Raw genomic sequence first — 20869 nt, 5'->3', positions numbered from 1 at the left:
CACCAAGGCCTATAGTGCTTCTTTATCCTGTAGTGCTTCCAGTCCTCTTCCCTCAGCTTGCTGATTAAGAGTTGTGGCCCTCCAGGTTGAGGGTTAAATGGAGGGAAAGGTGAAAGGAGCAGCAAAGTTCTTATTTGATGACTGGTATTATCTTACTAGTTTTGCATTGGTGCTTTTTGAGTTTGCAAGGTATTCAAAAACTACTGTGGTTCTCTTATGGGGTACTTTGTCGTGTTCTTCAGACACTTCTCCTTTCCCTAGGCCCCTGGAGATTTCTTACCTATTCTTTGAAAAGGGTAATTTACCCTCTGGATGGATGCTATGACTTTCCCTTCAGTCTTAGGTTCTTGGCAGTCCTCCAGAGATTCTCTGTGTTGGGATCCTGTCACACTTCCAGGAAAGCCTCTTGAACATATTCAGACACACTCTCTCACAATTGTGTGTGCTCACCTTGGTCCACAGGAAACACCTCTGCTCCACTCTCATCAGTACAGTAACTGCCCAAACCACACAGCTAATTCTGCCACTGGCTATCCAGTTGAACTATCAGGTAGAAAGTCTCTGTACCAGAAAAGCCCTTTCTCAGTGAGGGCTTGAGATGAGAGCAAGCCTCCCTAATTCCTTCATATAGGGAGCCCTAAAACTCTAATAGCTCTCTCCAAAAATCATGCTTTAATTTCCATCAACCTGGCCTTTTTTATGAGTCACAAAACATGTTTTTTATCCCCATCTTTTGCAACTCCTACATGGTGGTCTCACACCTTATTTTGGTACATAGCAGCTTGGAGCCTAAGCCAAATCTGAAACTAAAAGAATTCCATTTTTCACATCTTGTTACAATGCCATAACCTGAGTCCTAGAATGGGTAACCACGCTTAAAAAAAAAAATGAAGTCACAAGATCTACAAAACATGTATTTGCTAGCACGGTAAGAAGGCTGAAATTTGATAAGGGAAAAATAAAAACTACCAGTTGCTAAAAAGACTTATCTCACTGGGAATGAGTCATCTGTGCATTTCAGTTCAACAGAAGATTTAATGGATGCAAGACACATTTTTTGAAGGAAACAAAAGATGAATAAAAACTGATTCCTGCCTTCCAAGGGCATATCATGTGATAGAATAATTCTCATCCAAAGTATACAGTCACCCCAGGAGCTTGATATGCCCTGGTAACATCCTAAACCCACTAAATCAAAGTTACCACATATTGGACCAGAGCGTGTATGTTCTCAAAAAGGCCCATACATTATTTTGTTGTTTTGTAAGAATAGAGGACAAACACATGAGATATCTATATCTATATCTATCTATCTATATCAAATAAACTCTAAAGATAGAAAACAAGGCAGACAATGCCGAGGGGCAAGCCTAGGGAACCACGATGGCCAAATACTCAAACTGCAGATGTTAGATATCTTCCTAGGACCACTTTTATGTAAGAGAGTAGTTTTTAACCTTTCATATATTGGCAGATTCCTCTGCCAATCTCATGAAAAATATGATGCTCTCCCTGGAAAAATGCACACATACACATGTACACAGATTTTTATATATAATTTTGGGAAAATCCATGAGCTTCCTAAAGTCCATCCATGGCTTTCCCACAGGAGGTACATGGACACGTTAAGAACCCTGCCATTCAGCCAGAGAGAAAGGCCAGGCCACCTACAAAGGGAAGCCCATCAGACTAACAGCAGATCTCTCAGCAGAAACTCTATAAGCCAGAAGAGATTGGGGGCCAATATTCAACATTCTTAAAAGAATTTCCAACCCAGAATTTCATATCTGGTCAAACTAAGCTTCATAAGCAAAGGAGAAATAAAATCCTTTACAGACAAGCAAATGCCGAGGGAATTCATTACTACCAGACCTGCCTTACAAGAGTTCCTGAAGGAAGCACTAAATATGGAAAGGAAAAACTGTTACCAGCCACTACAAAAACACACTGAAGTATACAGACCAGTGACACTGTGAAGCAACCACATAAGTTTGCAAAATAACCAGCTAGCATCATGATGACAGGATCAAATTTACACATAACAATACTAACCTTAAATGTAAATGGGCTAAATGCCCCAATTAAAAGACACAGAATGGCAAACCAGATAAAAAAACATGACCCATCAGTGAGCTGTATTCAAGAGACCCACTATACATACAAAGACACACACAGGCTCAAAATACAGGGATGAAGGAAAATTTACCAAGCAAATGGAAAACAGAAAAAAGCAGTAGTCGCAATCCTAGTTTCTGACAAAACAGACTCTAAACCAAAGAAGATCAAAAAAGACAATGAAGGAAGCAGAGGTTGCAGTGAGCTGAAATTGCGCTACTGTACTCCAGCCTGGGTGACAGAGCAAGACTCTGTCTCAAGAGAAAAAAAAAAGACAAAGAAGGGCATTACATAATGGTAAAGGGTTCAATTCAACAAGAAGAGCTAACTACCTTAAATATATATGCACCCAATACAGGAACACCCAGATTCATAAAGCAAGTACTTCGAGAGCTTCAAAGAGACTAGACTCCCACACAATAATAGTGGGAGACTTTAACACTCTGCTGACAATAGTAGACAGATCATCAAGACAGAAAACTAACAAAGATATTCAAACCTGACCTCAGCTCTGGATCAAGTGGACCTGATATCTATAGAACTCTCCACCCAAAAACAACAGAATATACATTCTTCTCATCACCACACGGCACTCAATTCACTCAAAACCACACAACTACATGGAAATTGAACAACTACATGGAAATTGAGAGAAGATTCAAACAAACACAATCAAAAATGATATTACCACTGACCCCACAGAAATACAAACAACCATCAAAGAATACTATAAACAGTCCTATACGCATAAACTAGAAATTTTACTAATGAATTTCTAGAAGAACTTGATAAATTCCTGGACACATACATCCTCCCAAGACTGAATCAGGAAGAAATTGAATCCCTGAATAAACCAATAATGAGTTCTGAAATTGAGGCACTAATAAATAGCCTACCAACCAAAAAAAAAAAAAAAAAAAGCCCAGGACCAGACGAATTCACAGCTGAATTCTACCAGAGGTACAAAGAAGAGCCAGTACCGTTCCTACAGAAACTATTCTAAAAAATTGAAAAGGAGGATCTCCTCCCTAATTCATTCTATGCGGCCAACATCATCCTGATACCAAAACCTGGCAGAGATACAATAACAAAAAAGAAAACTTCAGGCCAATATCCTTGATGAACATTGATACAAAAATCCTCAGCAAAATACTGGCAAACTGAATCCAAGCAGCACATCAAAAAGCTTACCCATCACAATCAAGGAGGCTTCATCCCCAAGATGCAAGGCTGTTTCTACATATGCAAATCAATAAATGTGATTCATCTCATAAACAGAACTAAAGACAAAAACCCCATGATTATCTCAATAGATGCTGAAGAGGCCTTCAAGAAAATTCAACATCCTTTCATATAAGAAACTCTTAATAAACTAGATATTGAAGGAACATACCTCAAAATAATAAAAGCCATATATGACAAACCTACAGCCAATATCATATTGAATGGGCAAAAGCTGGAAGTGTTCCCCTTGAAAACCAGCACAAGACAAAATACCCTCTCTCATCACTCCTATTCAACAAATTAATAGTATTGGAAGTTTTGGCCAGGGAAATGAAGCACAATAAAGAAATAAAGCATATTCAAATAGGAAGGGAGGAAGTCAAATTATCCCTATATGCAGATGACAGGATCCTACATCTAGAAAACCCTATTGTCTCAGTCAAGAAGTTTATTAAGCTGATAATCAACTTCAGCACAGTCTCAGGATACAAAATCAATGTGCAAAAATTGCTGGCATTCCTACATACCAACAACAGGCAAGTCGAAAGTCAAATCACAAATGAACTCGCATTCACAATTGCCATAAAAAGAATAAAATATCTAGAAATACAGCTAACAGGCAAAGTGAAGGAACTCTTCAAGGAGAACTACAAACCACTGCTCAAGGAAATAAGAGAGAACAGAAACAAGTGGAAAAACACTCCATGCTCATGGATAGGAAGAATCAAAATCGTGAAAATGGCCATATTGCCTAAAGCAATTTATAGATTCAATGCTATTCCCATTAAACTACCATTGACATTCTTCACAGAATTAGAAAAAACTATTTTAAAATTCATATGGAACCAAAAAAGAGCCCAAACATCCAAGGCAATCCTAAACAAAAAGAACAAAGCTGAGGCATCATGCTACCCAATTTCAAACTGTACTATAGGGCTACAATAACCAAAACTGCATGGTACTGGTGCAAGAACAGCATAGACCAGTGGAACAGAACAGAGAACCCAGAAATAAGACTGCACACTCACAACCATCTGATCTTTGACAAACCTGGCAAAAGCAATGGGGAAAGGATTCCCTATTTAATAAGTGTTGCTGAGAGAATTGGCTAGCCATATGGAGAAAATTGAAACTGGACCCCTTCGTTATACCATATATATACAAAAATCAACTCAAGATGGATTAAAGACTTAAATGTGCAACTCAAAACTATAAGAACTCTATAAACCGAGGCAATATCATTCAGGACATAGACACAGGCAAAGATTTCATGATGAAGATGCCAAAAGCAATTGCAACAAAAGAAAAAATTGACAAATGGGATCTAATTAAACTAAAGAGTTTCTTTTCCACACCAAAAGAAACAATCAACAGAGTAAACAGACAACCTACAGAATGGGAGAACATTTTTGCAATCTATCTATCTGACAAAGGTCTAATATCCTACATCTATAAGAACTTAAACAAATTTACAAGAAAAAAACAACCCCATTATAAAGTGGGCAAAGGAAATGAACAGACAATTCCCAAAAGAAGACATATATGTGGTCAAAAAACATATGAAAAAACAGCTCAACATCATTGATCATTAGAGAAATGCAAATCAAAACCACAATGAGATACCATCTCACACAAGTCAGAACAACTATAATTAAAAACTCAAAAACAGGCCAGGTGTGGTGGCTCATGCCCGTAATCCCAGCACTTTGGGAGGCTGAGGCAGGCGGATCACCAGAGGTCATTTGACTAGCCTGGTCAGCATGGTGAAACCCCATCTCTACTGACAATACAATAATTAGCCAGGCATGGTTGTGGGTGCCTCTAATCCCAGCTACTCAGGAGGCTGAGGCAGGAGATTCGCTTGAACCCAGGAGGTGGAGGTTGCAGTGAGCCAAGATCACACCATTGCACTCCAGACTGGGTGACAAGAGTGAAACTCTGTCTCAAAAAAAAACAAACAACAACAACAACAAAAAAAACAAAAACCAACAGATGCTGGCAAAGTTGTGGAGAAAAAGGAATGCTTTTAACACTGTTGGTGGAAATGTAAATTAGTTCAACCATTGTGGAAGACAGTGTGGTGATTCCTCAAAGACCTAGAAGCAGAAATACCATTCGACCCAGCAATCCCATTACTGGGTATATACCCGAAGGAATAGAAATCTTACTACTGTAAATACACATTCGTACGTATGTTCACTGCAACACTATTCACAATAGCAAAGACATGGAATCAATGCAAATGCCTATCAATGATAGACTGGATAAAGAAAATGTGGTACATGTACACCATGGAATGCTATGCAGCCAAAACAAGAAATAAGATTATGTCCCTCGCAGGGACATGGATGGAGCTGGAGGCCATTTTACCATTTTACTTAACAAACTAATACAGGAAAAGAAAACCAAATAACACATGTTCTCACTTACAAGTGGGAGCCAAATGATGAGAACACAATGACACATGTAGGGGAACAACACACACTGGGGCCTATTGGAGGGCAGAGGATGGGAGGAGAGGAAGGATCACGAAGAATAGCTAATGGATGCTGGGCTTAATACCTGGGTAATGGGAGGATCTGTGCAGCAAACTACCATGGCAGACGTTTTACCTATGTAACAAACCTGCACGTCCTGCACATTTACCCCTGCACTTGAAATAAAAGTTGGAAATAAAAAAACAGAACCCTGCTATAGCCTTATATCAATACTCCACTACAACCACCACCACAAAAACTCACTTGTTTCTAAAAAAAATTGCATAGCTACATAGTCTATGGAAAACATAGCCAGTAGAGGCAGAAAAGAAAGTATACTCACCATACTAATGAAGGCTGGATTATTTATCAAGCTAGCCATGTCAAAGCTCAGTCCAGTTCCTGTCTGTAAAACAATTATATCTGAGAATCAGTCCAGTATCTACAATTACAATAAATTGTGAATGACAGAAAATACTTCACTCATTTGGCATTAACAACTTACAGGACTGGATACCTCTCTTAACTTCTGTTCTGCTATTTTCAGATTTGACTTATAGGAATCATTTTCAGGGTCAAGATCTAATGCCTTTTGATAACTTGTAACTGCTTCTTCAAATTTATTCAAGGCAGTGAGGGCCAGCCTGAAGGGAATAGAATATAAGAATATCAGATATATGATTAAAGAACATCAGGACATCACAAACATCGTCAAACGTCTGTCTGTCTTGGTATTCAGTTCTAATCCAGATTACACTTAATTTATTCACTGTACTATGGCTCACGGGAGCAAAATTCCCTCCAACTTAAGATTCTATACATCTGAACTCACTCCATTCTGCTTGCTGATAACCTGGTTGTCCTATAGATCATGAATTTAATGCTTAGAGATTATCTTACTTACTCTATCATTTTTAAGCTTAATATGTAAAATAATTTGCTTTATAAATGCCTAGACTAAGTTCCAAAAGATGTGAGTTGACAATCATGTGGTCACATAAATCCATGATGCTAACACCATTTTTAAGGACTCTAAACTGTATTTGTGCTTCAAAATGGCCTACATGCTTTCTTCTTTCTAACAGAGGAACAATATCAATTTGCCATTAAGAAAACAGGCTGTAGTTATTAGATAACTATTCCTGATCAAAAGAGGTAGATAAAATTAGCATCCTTTACAACTCAAATAACAAATTATACCAGGCACAAGTCAAAGAGGTATTAAATTTTAATGTTCATATTTACCTAGTTATAATTTACTTATTGAAAAATTACTATAGAACTAAACAATAACTGTATATATGGTGACATAGTATTAGGGGTTTCGGTTTGTTTTAAACAAATTACTATTTTCTTTTCTCTTTTTCGCTTTATCGGAACCTAATTCATTTTCTACCAGTCAACCATGTATGATACTTTATCAGAGTCCCCAGTTAATCAAGAGTCAAGTCAGTAACTATTTACTGAAACTCTATGATGTATAAGAATATTATTAAAATAATATCTAAAGATACTGAGGATCCTGACTGGGCGCAGTGGCCCACGTCTCTAATCCCAGCAGCATTTTGGGAGGCCAGGGTGGGTGGATCACTTGAGGTCAGGAGTCTGAGACCAGTCTGGCCAACATGGTGAAACCCTGTCTCTACTAAAAATACAAAAATTAGCCAAGCATGGTGGCAGACGCCTGTAATCCCAGCTACTAGGAAGGCTGAGGCATGAGAATTGCTTGAATCCAGGAGGCGGAGGTTGCAGTGGGCGGAGATTGTGCCATTGCACTCCAGCCTGGAAAACAAGAGCGAAACTCCATCTCAAAAAAAAAAAAAAGATAAAGTTTTCTGTCTTTAAGAAAATTTCATTCTACCTGGGGAAGACAGGCAACAAGCATGCAAATAAAAAGGGCAATATTAAAGGAATGAATAGGAGAGCTGCTCAAAAAGTAGCCACATTGGAAAGATCTGAGTGATGTAAAGAAAGCAGTCATGAAAATGAGGGAGGAGCATTGTAGTGGAAATAGCAGTAAACAGAAAGGTCCCAAGAAAGATGCAAGCTTGGTATTCTTAAGGAACAGGACAAGGGCTGATGAGGAGGGAACACAGAAAACAAAGCATGGAGAGATGATGTCAGAGAACAGTTGGGTGCCAGATGATAGAGGACCATTGCTTGGAGTTTGAACTTTATTCTGGTTGCAATGGAGTCACATGATACAATTTGTGCTTTTGAAAGCTCACTCTGGCTTCTATGTAGAGGATCTACGTGGGCAGAAGGGTAGAATGGAGGCAGGGAGATCGGTTAGGAAGCTATTGCAGTAGCTTAGGTAAGAGATGTAGTTTGGACTAGGGCTATATGTAAGATAGCGATCAACACTTGGATTCAAGATATATACAGAAACTAGAATTGACAGGACTTGATGACAGAGTATCAGTACTTATGTCAGGTGTAATAACAATGAAGGATGACTCTTAGGCGTCTGACCTGTGCATGGGATAGATAACTAATTGTACAATGTATTGAGATTGGAAAGATTTTGGAAGGGAACATGAGTTCTGTCTGGGACATGTTAAGTTTAAATACCTATTAAACATCCAAACATAGAGTTGAAGAGTAGTAGAATATATGAGTACGGAGTTCAAACATATAAATTAGATCCAATAATATATATAGTTGATTCTTATTCACAGTAGTCCTGTTCTATAAAGTCACCATGAACAATGAATTAGCAAATACTGAACAATTGTTCCTAGGGAAAATACAGAGTTAGGTTCCTGCAACTGTTGTAAATAGTCATATTTTCATCAACTGATCAATATATAATCTTGTTTTTATGTGTGTTTCTGATTAAAGAAACTTTATTTAATATATATATTTTATTCATTAGCATTGAACTCATAGCCAACGGCACTAACTCATGCCTGAATGAAGCTTGTCTCATAAATGTATTTTCTCCATAAGGCACATTACAGTCCTCTTGCACTTAGGAATACTAGATAACACTTCAGCCTATAGTTGGGGGCCACTGTAAACAGCAAAATCACAAATAAAAGGCACAAAAATACAAAAAAAAAAATGTAGCACTAAACAGACTGTTTCAGCATGAGAGCTGAAACAAAAAGATAGAGCATCACCTTATTCACCCTCAGTTGAGATCGAGAGCATCAGAAGACACATTTTCACTAATTGTGCATGTACATGAATGACCACAGAAGCAGTGTAAATATTGATTTGGGGATTACAAATTAATTTAGCAAGTAGGCAAATTCATAAATACAGAATCTGCAAACAATGAGTATCAACTGTAGATGAATTTTAAAAGCATGGAGCAGGATAAACTGAGCAGAGAGAAGACAAAGAAACAGCAGCAGCAGAGGATGCAACCCTAAAATACAGCATTGTTTAGAGATGGTAGAGAGGAAGAACAAGCAAGGGAGACTGGAAAAGAGCATCCAGTAAAGTGGAAGGGGAAACAGGGCAAGTGTAGTGTCAGGATCCTAGAGAGTGATGTATTTTGACAATAAGTTAATAGTGACAGGGCGCAGTGGCTCACGCCTGTAATCCCAGCACTTTGGGAGGCCGAGGTGGGCGGATCGTGAGGTCAGGAGATCAAGACCATCCTGGCTAACGCAGTGAAACCCCGTCTCTACTAAAAATACAAAAAATTAGCTGGGCATGGTGGCGGGTGCCTGTAGTCCCAGCTACTCAGGAGGCTGAGACAGGAGAACGGCGTGAACCCAGGAGGCGAAGCTTGCAGTAAGCTGAGATCGCGCCACTGCACTGCAGCCTGGGTGACAGAGCGAGATTCTGTCTCAAAAAAAAAAAAAAGAAAAAAAGAGATGACAAAGATGAAACAGCAAGTACAGATAACCATCAGGGGCAGAGAACGAGGAACTGAGAAGTGGGATGGTGGCTAGAGGGGAACGCTGGGTAAAGGGATGGGTCCAACTAATGATTTTTTTTCTTTTTTTTGAGACAGGGTCTCACTCTGTCACTCAGGCTGGAGTGCAGTGACAAGATCACGGCTCACCGCAGCCTCGACTTCCCAGACTCAAGCAATCCTCTCACCTCAGCCTCCCAAGTAGCTGGGACTACAGGTGTACCCCACCACTCCTGGATAATTTTTGTATTTTTATAGAGATGGGGTCTTGCTATGTTGCCCAGGCTGGTCTTGAACTCCTGGGCTCAAGCATTTCTCCCACCTTGGCCTCCCAAAATGCTGGGATTACAGGTGTTAGCCACCGCACCTGGCTCAGTGAATGACTTTTTATGACCTGATCACATGCCAACCATTATCATCTATTAGAGATGGAAGATCTAATGTTGTAGAAAATGAAGGGGATCGTAATAGTTGCAAAGTTGTGGAGAAGGTACAAGGGAATGGGATCTTAAAGCATGAGTGGAGGCAATGGTCTTAGGTAAGAATGCTTCTTTTTTTTTGAGACAGAGTCTCAATCTGTCACCCAGACTGGAGTGCAGTGGCTCTATCTCAGCTCACTGCAACCTCTGCCTCCCAGGTTCAAGTGATTCTCCTGCCTTAGCCTCCTGAGTAGCTGGGTCTGCAGGTGCTCATCACCATGCCTGGCTAATTTTTGTATTTTTAGTAGAGACGGGGTTTCACCATGTTGGGCAGGCTGGTCTTAAACTCCTGACCTCAAGTGATCTGCCCACCTTGGCCTTCCAAAGTGCTGGGATTACAGGCGTGAGTCACCACGCCCAGCCAGAATGCTTCCATTTTAACAAGAAAAAAGGGCATTCTGTGTAGATACAAATGTAGGCAGACTGATGGATTTGCAAGGAGGAAAATGAGTTGTTTTCCTTCAAAAAGCATCTAGCTTCTCAATTAAGTGTAAGGCAATAGCATCAGTTGAGAGTCACCAGAGAGGGGGTAGTGGAAATTTGAAGGGAGAGGAAGAGGTATGAAATCGTCACATCAGAGAGTGGAAAGGTGACTATAGAAGGAAAAATAATAGAACTGTCTGCAATATTGAGTGCTCATCTGAGATTTGTGGTACGGTTATATAATTTTCTCCAACAATCAAATCAGTCATCAATCATCTCACTTCCTAGTCAAAGAAATTGTAGTCATTTCCTCCCTTATGTTTTATTTATCCTCTTATTAGTTCAGAGGGTAAAACATTAAGCAGGAAATTCAAAACCAAGCCATTAAGAACAGCATACCTGATGCTACATGCTACTACTTGGAACATTCTCCCAGAACTTACCCCATTCTCCCATAGGCCTTGCTGTACTTTGAATCAATTGCTATTGCTTTTTCACAATCCTTTATCGCATCTGTATAGTGACCTAATTTGCTCTGAGCAGCAGCCCTAAGAGAAAGAAAACAGAATTTTATTAAAGGCAGTTTTCAAGGCACTAATTTAGATTTTCAGGTACTAATAATACTACCTTTTTCTTGTTCCAATTTGTAGATCACTCCCACTAAATTTCTAAGTCAAACTGTCTAAGATAATTATGTAATAAAATGAAAAAAAAACCTCAGAAACTTCTGTGCAGAAAAAAGTATGCAGGCTGCCTTTCACTGTTTGCTTTGCTATAGAAAGGACAAATATGTAAGTCATACAACTAGTCTACCTATTTATACCCTTTCTAGTTTGTCCAAACAGAAAAGTGAAAAAGCTAGGACATCTTGGCTACTATGGAGGCACAAAGAGTGAGTGATTGCTGTGAATGGCTACACAGAGGGTTGTGCTATTATCACTTTAATGGTAGGGTTAAACTACAAGTAAAAGTGATATCCCAGTCCCCTGGCACTTTCTCTTATTCACTCATTTCTAAGGCCAACTGTATTTTATTTCTTTCAGTCTCCCAGAAGTTCTCATAATCTTGTCCCTCATCAAAAGGTTGAAGAGCCAACTTTGGAAAAAGAACACTTGCCTAGATCAAAATCCCTGCAGTTGTGAACTCTCCTCAATAACGTTTCCAAATAGGAAGAAATAGTTCAGAGGAGAAACAGGAAAGAAGAGAAGCTCTAAGACAGATGCTCAGAAGTCAAAGTGGGGCGCCAGCAACCAAGAAACAGAAGTTTCTTGGACCAAGGAGGGCCAGGGTATGCTGACCACTTCTTCGATTTCTCACAATTGCAAAGGAGAATGCTATGCTGCACAGCACCTCTGCCTCCAACACTGTAACTCCAAGACCTGGTACCCTTTGCATTAATAAAGGTAAAGAAGCACTCCCTGAAAATTTTGCTTGCAAGCCCAGAAATGAACTTAGGCTCCTTCATGTTCTTCAGTCTACAGGCAAGAGTCTCACGCTAACCCAAGTCTCTGACCTCATGTTCCTCTCCCACTGCAATCTGAGAAGCACTACTCTTGTTTTTGCTACCTCTATTCTCTCTTTACCCACATTTTTTTTTTTTTCCTTTTTGTAGCAAATATGGTCTCGCTATATTGCCCAGGCAAGTCTTGAACTCCTGGGCTCATGCTATCCTCCTGCCTCTGCCTCCCTAAGAGCTGGGATTACAGGCATGAACCACCGCACCTGGCCCCATATATGTTGTTTTAATTGTCCTTAAAAACAATCTTTTTGCTTAACCACCCAGTAAACCATCTCTCTTCCTTGAAATTAGTCAAAGGTCATGTCTTTCAAGGACCTAGCTGGAATCTAATAAGCACACACGAAAACAATAAAGCTGATTAAAACACCACCTAGCTCCAAGTATCAGTGAGGATCCTTGCTAATCCTCAATATTTCTTAAGTATGTTCTAATCTCCTCCTGTTAATCAAACTATAGATTAGGGTTATCTAATACTACTTCTATATCACATCCAGCTTATTATTATACTCTACAAATACTGGATGTACATAGTAATAAATCAATTATTTGCTAGGTATCCATGAACAGATGTGTTATGTAAAACCAATCCTGGATAGAAGAAGCTAAAAGAAATACTGCCAATTCTGGAAGCTGAACCTGGGAATATAAACCTACTAAATTTTCACTAAAAATTCAGCACATTTAGTGGGAAGAAAAGGAGAAGAAATAGGAGTTTAGTTCTAATTAACAGGAAGATGATGAGAAATTCCCATCATAGCCTGGTTTCCACAAAGCAGATTAACAACATGTGAGTCTGGATCACTGACTTTTCCCCATCCAATGTGAGGATTCCAGGTCAATAAGCATTCATTAAAGTTATACTGTATAAGGAGCACAACCTTCCAGACAAGTACAGATCTTCCTTTCAGAGTAGCTTAACTCAGAGAAAATTTTAAGAGACCAACCTTGAAAAGTTTATATACTTCAATGGGTGACACATAGATACATACGTACTCAGAAAGGAGATTTCAAGAAAACTCATATTTATGCTTGGCCTTCTAAGCCACAGTGCTTTCAGGACAAAAACTTTGTGTCACAATAACAATAAGGGAGGAATGAGACATTGTCTCAGAGCAAGCTCCTTTTTCTACCACTATAGAAAGCTCTTGTCGACAGGTGATTTTAGTCCATAGAGCCAGGAAGGTCCCTCAGAGGCCTCAAATGTTCTGGTCTATTCTGCCTGGTTGCTTGAAGGAGAACAGTTCAGAGAATGAAGTAATGCAAGGAATTAACTGAATGACAATGGAATCCTACCAACTCAGGGAGTTTTTTGTTATTGTTGTTGTGTTTGTGTTTTTGAGACGGAGTCTTGCTTTGTCGCCCAGGCTGGACTGCAGTGGCGCGATCTCGGCTCACTGCAACCTCCATCTCCCAGGTTCAAGTGATTCTCCTGCCTCAACCCCCCAAGTAGCTGGGATTACAGGTGTGTGCCACCATACCCGGCTAATTTTCGTATTTTTAGTAGAGACAGGGTTCCGCCATGTTGGCCAGGCTGATCTTGAACTCCTGACCTCAAGTGATCCGCCCACCTCGGCCTCCCCAAGTGCTGGGATTACAGGTGTGAGCCACTGCACCTGGCCAGGAAGTTGAATCTGGGATTACAAAACTGCTAAACCAAATTTCATCTAAGAATTCACAACATTTATTGAGAGAAAAGGAGTTAATGGACTTTTTGAGACAGATTTTTAAAATAATTTTATTATCTATAATAAGCAGAGCCACTGGAAGAAAAAAAATCTTGTCCAGAAATGGAGCATGAGATATATACTAAGTCCAGGTCTTATATCCAATTCATTAGGCAAGGCAATACTATCTGCAAATTCACAGGCCTAGTGTCTGATCTATCACTGACATCTGATTCTGGAAATCTGCTAACGGTGATTTTGTAGAACAGCAAATGCCTCAATCTCATCTCTTTTCTGCCAAGAGTCTCACCTTCAAAACAGTTTACTTGTCCGCACATATGCACAGAAACACGCAAGAAGGGTAAAAGGGCTCATGGGAGGATGGAGAGAGAAAGTTTTGAAAAAGGAATTCAGAGAAAGAACTATGTGGTTTTGAAAAAACAACAAATCTGTTCCTAAACACTTGCTAAACACCTTCAGGAAACTGAAAGGCAATACTTGCCTTTAGATATCTGATTTGTGATTTTTAAAATACAATCAGAAAATGACTCCTCTATACATAATACATAGGACTTAGCATACTCTGAGCATCTGGAATGTTACCTAGCAAAAGTTTTCAAAGAGAACAATAATACCATGTGGATTGCATTTTAAGTGGTTAATATATGGCTACATTCGGGATTTAATGTTAACTATTTTTAATTTTTTTTTTTTTTAGGTGGAGTCTTGCTCTGTCGCCCAGGCTGGAGTGCAATGGCGTGATCTTGGCTCACTGCAAGCTCCGCCTCCTGGGTTCAAGCCATTCTCCTGCCTCAGCCTCCCAAGTAGCTGGGATTACAGGCGCCCACCACCACACCCAGCTAATTTTTTGTATTTTTAGTAGAGACAGGGGTTTCACCGTGTTAGCCAGGATGGTCTCGATCTCCTGACCTCGTGATCTGTCTGCCTCAGCCTCCCAAAGTGCTGGGATTACAGGCGTGAGCCACCATGCCTGGCCTTTTAATTGTATTTCTTTGTTTAGTTAAATTTATCTTTAATAAATGCATATTCATGCCTTCCCAAAACACTAGTCATTCTATAGGTACACATAACATTACAATATATTAAGATTATCTAGCAAATCTAAAGTAAAAACACTTATCTGTGTACCTAAATCTGGCTGTAAATTAAGGATGACAACTATTACATCTACTTTGCACAGAATCTCAGAGCAATCAAGGACCATTTATCTGATTTGTTAACACTTGCTATATCACATCTACCAAAAAAACTCTTCTAAAATGACTGGGAACAATACAAGTATAATTATTGTCTGACATGCAAATCTTTCAACTCAAAGTTTCCATAATGTCTCCTGCCCTCATAATTATAAACCAATATAATTGTAATTTATAATTATAAACCAATTATATTGGTTTATAATAACAACTGAAGGATACTGAAAGATACAGCGAAGGAGTAAAGCTACACCACTCCATTTGTTCTTCTCTAAATATTTCTACTTGATTCATTCAACTAATATATCTATTGAGGGCCAGTGAATGCACACTTTTCTAAGAATAATGGATACAGCAATAAGCAAAATAATATTCCTGTCCTCAATAGCACTTAGACTCTAGTGGGGGCATGGAGGGGGAGGAGAAGTCTGGCAGACTATAGAGAAAAGGTGGTTTTAGGTCTAGTTTTCTGCCAATCTTTCTTCATACAGCATGACTGAGGCCCTTACTTTTCAGACTAATTATAAAAATGTTAATATTTATTTAAAAATAAACACATAGTCCTTTGCTTCAGTTTAAAAAAAATTAAGATTTGAAAGTATAGGGTTCAACAAACCAGTTTTGGTAGTTCATGTGAAAAAGTGGTATGGGTTTCTCCAACTTAATACTCAATACAAAGTAACAGCAGGACAAGAATAACCATTAGAAGAAGAGATATAGGATGTGTAACTTCCAAATAATTAGAAAGAAAGAAAAAAATCAATCCAATAGAAGGGGGGGATGTGGGGGAGGGAAGAAGCAGCCAAGAAAAAGGATGCTTAAAAAGAGCCAGGTGCAGTGGCTCATGCCTGTAATCCCAACACTTTGGGAGGTCAAGGCCAAGAGGATCACTTGAGTCCAGGAGTTTGAGAACACCTTGGGCAACACAGTGTGACCCTGTGTCTACGAAAAATTTAAAAATTACCCAGGTGTAGTGGTGTACGCCTGTAGTCTCAGCTACTCGGGAGGCTGAGACAGGAGGATCACTTGAGCCCAGGAGGTCGAGGCTGCAGTGAGCCATGTTCATGCCACTGTACTTTAGCCTGGGTTACAAAGCAAGAGTCTGTCCTCCTCACCCCCCTAAAAAAGGTAGCAGAAAACAATTCAAATTTATCACACAAAACTCAGATTCTCAACTTGGATACAAAAGATATCACTTAAACCATAATCATACACAGGTTGAAGTTAAAAGGACAGCAAAAGACAAACAGGAGAACTGAAACAACAAAAAAGAAAGCTGATGTAGAGACACTAATATTAAACACAAGGCAAATCAGATCATTAAGGATAGAGAGAGGTATTATTTTTACTAATCATCCTTTTAAATTTAATTTTATGTAAAAAACGTACAAAGTTCAGAAGTTAAACCTACATTAGAAGTCTCACTCTCATCCTATAGGGGATGGGTGAGAATGGGGTAGATGGGATAGAAATGGGAGTAAGACTTCAGAAAGATGAAAAAGCAAACCTTCAAACCGAATAAAACAAACAATTGATCCTAATTGTATATCAAAAACAATTCAAATCACTTTTGAGCACAGTATTCTCAGTATATATGCTTAGTGAGATGCATTCAAAGACAAATGAAAAACTGCAAAGAAATCCTGAAGTTTACATAGCAGGCCTGCTAGTGGTGTAATATTGGCTTATAATACCAACTGAAGGATACTGAAAGATACAGCAAATGAGTAAAGCTACTGGTGGTAATGGAAGAAGGGTTTTCACCATGGGAGAAGGAAGATACAAATATAAAATGGGGGAAGATAAGGGAGGATTCTGTGATGCTAGTGAATTGAAGGTATCTGTATAAACTGATACTTTTCAAAAAATCAATTTCCTAGCTCTGTCCACTGAAAGGACCTAGAAGCAATAAGACCTTAGTAGCAATGATCATGTCCTGCAACCCAATCTTGGTTTCTAAATACATCCTCCACTGAAAAGGACAGAGCTTCCTTGGAGAAATAGTTGAGCTCAAGGCTACAACAGGGAAAGTACAAAGGAAATATGGAATGTCTTATTATCTCAGAAAGCAAGAAAGTGGTTTTTTTATTATTTTTTTTATTTTTTTTGAGACAGTCTTGCTCTGTCTCCCAGGCTGGAGTGCAGTGGCACGCCCAGCTGTTTTTTGTATTTTTAGTAGAGACAGGTGTTTCACCATATTGGCCACGCTGGTCTCAAACTCCTGACCTCAAGTGATCCACTGGCCTCGGCCTCCCAAAGTGCTGGGATTACAGGCGGTGAGCCACTATGCCTGGCTAAGAAAGTGTTTTTTAAAAATGAAGTTACAGGCCGGGCGCAGAGCCTCACGCCTGTAATCCCAGCACTTTGGGAGGCCGAGGCAGGCAGATCACAAGGTCAGGAGATCGAGACCATCCTGGCTAACACAGTGAAACTAAAAATACAAAAAAAATTAGCCGGGCGTGGTGGCGGGCGCCTGTAGTCCCAGCTACTCGGGAGGCCGACGCAGGAGAATGGCGTGAACCCGGGAGGCGGAGCTTGCAGTGAGCCGAGATCGCGCCACTGCACCCCAGCCTGGGTGACAGACCGAGACTTCGTCTCAAAAAAAAAAAAAAAAAAAAAAAGAAGTTACATAAAAGGATACACGACCAGTTTAAAGGGGCTCTCATTAGCCAAATGTGGGATAATTTAAGAACCAAAAATAACTATTAAGGTAACTGATTATAACATATTGAATAGTGAATTTTTAAAAAATTAACGAGTCCAAATGAATATTCAAATGACACTCAAAAAAGCTGCAGTGAGGAAGAGGGAGAAAGCCGAAAAAGGAAGAGAGGAAAGCTCTTCTTTATAGAAATATGTGAGGAAATATATGTAAAGGAAATGATAAAATTAGAAAAATCACCATTTTGCAACTATCAACGTATGTGATAAGGAGAAAGATCATGAATAGATGACAAAATATTTAATAAAAGTTTGTTAGGGAATAATTTTTTATTCACATCACCAAACCCTACAGATTACTTATAAATTACAAAAGGAACAATAGATCTGATGGTCATCACCTTAAGATATCAAACTTAGAGTCACCAGTAATGGGACAGTCTGAAAATATGTACCTCCTAACACAATGCAATAAGTGGTACACATAATTATTTTTGTAGGCTTCATAACAAAATTTAACTTAAATTTAATCATGAGGAAGCACCACATAAATCCAGAATATGGCTCATTCTATAAGACAATTGGCCTGAACTCTTCAAAAATGTCTATCTCATGAAAAACAATCAATCAAAAAAGTCAGGGATACTTTTTAGATTAAAAGAGACAAAAGTGGCATAACAAAATACAATGCAAGAAACTTGGTTGGATTCTGGATAAAAACATAGCTATAAAAGATGTTTTGGGGACAAATGGAAAGATTTCAGTATTAATACTAATTTTCTTACATGTAAATGGTATGATAGTTATATGAAATATATCCCTATTCTTGGGAGATACAGCTGAAGTGTTTGGGATCAGCAAGAAAATTTTATGTATTTGTATATAGGCATATACACACACCCCCACTCCATATACCCCAATAGAAAGACAAAGAGAGGCCAGGTGCGGTGCCTCATGCCTGTAATCCCAGCACTTTGGGAGGCCGAGGTGGGTGAATCACTTCAGGTCAGGAGTTTGAGAAAGCCTGCCCAACATGATGAAATCCTGTCTATACTAAAAATACAAAAATTAGCTGGGTGTCCCGTGGTCCCTGCTACTCAGGAGACTGAGGCATGAGACTTGCTTGAACCTGGAAGGCAGAGGTTACAGTGAGCTGAGATCATGCCATTGCACTCCAGGCTGGGTGACAGAGTGAGAGAAGGACAGGACAGGATGGGACGGGAAGGGAAGGGAAGGGAAGGAAGGGAAAGAGAGAAAGAGAGAGAGGAAGGAAGGAAGGAAGGAACGAAGGAGAGCGAGCAAGGAAGGAAGGGATGAATCAAGAAAGAGAGAGAAAGAAAGAGGGGAAGGGAGGGAAGGAAGGAAGGAAGGAGAAAAAGAAAGAAAGAGAAAGGGAGGGAGGGAGGGAAGGAAAGAAGGAAGGAAGGAAGGAGAGAGGGAAGGAAGGAAGGAAAAGAGTGAGGAAGTAAACATGGCAAAATGTTAACTACCATTGATTCTATGATGAACATACATATAGAGAGAGATGTTCGTCATACTATTCTCTCTCAAGAAGTTTAAATAGGTTTAATTTTTTTTTTTTAAATAGACACACATACATGCTGCCATGTCACTGTTTCATCATTAGAAGTCATCAGGTAGAGACAACTTTCCCTTCTAAAATTCACTGAAACAATTCAGCTGACTTTTGTGGAATACCTATAATATCCTAGACACTGAACTCGAAACTACTATACAAAGATGAAGAGAATATCTCCCTGCCCTTCAACCTTTCCTAGTCTAATAGGGAAAAAGATATGCAAATAAACAAATACTATAATAAATTGCAAAAATGGAAGTATAAAAGGAAGAGGCAACACAGAGAAAGGTGTGGCTAACCCTATGCCAAGCTGTCTAACAGAACTTTCTGCAACAGAAAAGTTCTGTATCTGTACTATCCAATACAGTAGCACCTAGCCACATGTGACTAATGAGCATTTGAAATATGCTAATGCAACTGAGGAACTGCTAATGCAATATTTAATTGTATTACATTTAATTAATTTATATTTAAATCACCACATGTGGCTGGGAGCTACCATATTGGACAGCACCACTCCACAAGACACGGAGGGGAAGGGCATAGGGGCATGGTCAGGAGGTTGGGAGGAAAAGATATTAAGAAGACCAGGCGCAGTGGCTCACACCTGTAATCCCAGCACCTTGGGAGGCCGAGACGGGTGGATCACCTGAGGTCAGGAGTTTGAGACCAGCCTGGCCAACATAGTGAAACCCCGTCTCTACTAAAACTACAAAAAAATTAGCTGGGCGTAGTGGCGGGAGCCTGTAGTCCCAGCTACTCAGGAGGCTGAGACAGAAGAATTGCCTGAACCTTGGAGGCAGAGGGTGCAGTGAGCCAAGATCGTGCCACTGCACTCCAGCCTGGGTGACAAGGAAAAAAAAGAAAAGAAATTAAGAAAGTCGTCCCAAAAGAAGCAACACCTAACAGAGTTTTTTGTCTTTTGTTTTTTGAGACAGAGTTTCGCTCTTGTAGCTCAGGCTGGAGTGTAGTGACGTGACTTCGGCTCACTGCAAACTCCGCCTCCCGGATTCAAGCAATTCTCCTGCCTCAGCCTCCAGAGTAGCTGGGAATACAGGTGCACACCACCACACCCAGCTAATTTTTTGTATTTTTAGTGGAGACAGGGGTTTCACCATGTTGGCCAGGCTGGTCTCAAACTCCTGACCTCAGGTGATCCACCCACCTCGGCCTCCCAAAGCCTAATGGGTTTTGAAGGATGACTAGTAGTTGACCAATTAGATAAGGTAGGAAATATTCTAGGCACAGGGGGAAGCACATACAAAGCATAGAGAGATGTCCCAACATGGTATTTTTAAGAAATCAGTAAGTTTCATATGACATGTGCATAGGTAGTAGAGAGAAGAGGAATAGGGTAGGAGGAAAAGTGAAGATAATGAAGTTAAGAGAAAAGAAAGAGCCTAGATTAGAAAAGATCTTATGCGTCATGTTGAGGAGCTTAAATTGGATCCTGTAGGTATTTTGGAACTACTGAACAGAAAGCAAGCATTAGATGATCAATTTCACATCTCAGAAAAAAAACGTCTTGGCAGAAGACAGGAGTGGGGAGTGCAAGTAGAAATGGAAAGCCATTTTGATGTCCCTATTGCACTAGTTCAACCAAAGTTAAGAACCTGGACTAAGGGAGTAGGAAATAAATTAGC

General features: G+C 39.6%; 1 protein-coding gene across 2 annotated transcripts in view; it reads right to left on the bottom strand.

The window, feature by feature from the left end:
- Positions 1-20869, bottom strand: part of SGTB (small glutamine rich tetratricopeptide repeat co-chaperone beta) — a 58836-nt gene that overhangs the window by 8009 nt on the left and 29958 nt on the right. For both annotated transcript variants that reach the window (XM_034960030.3, XM_003827438.6), the window contains exons 6-8: positions 11030-11134; positions 6322-6460; positions 6160-6222 (exon numbers count right to left, since the gene is read on the bottom strand). In XM_034960030.3, the coding sequence (XP_034815921.1) occupies positions 6160-6222; positions 6322-6460; positions 11030-11134 (307 nt within the window). The remainder of the gene's footprint in view (positions 1-6159; positions 6223-6321; positions 6461-11029; positions 11135-20869) is intronic.

This window comes from Pan paniscus, chromosome 4, assembly GCF_029289425.2.
Source record: "Pan paniscus chromosome 4, NHGRI_mPanPan1-v2.0_pri, whole genome shotgun sequence".
In the NCBI taxonomy this organism is placed as follows: domain Eukaryota; kingdom Metazoa; phylum Chordata; class Mammalia; order Primates; family Hominidae; genus Pan; species Pan paniscus.
The sequence above is the reverse complement of the archived record's forward strand: the minus strand, read 5'-3'. Positions and strand labels throughout refer to the sequence as shown.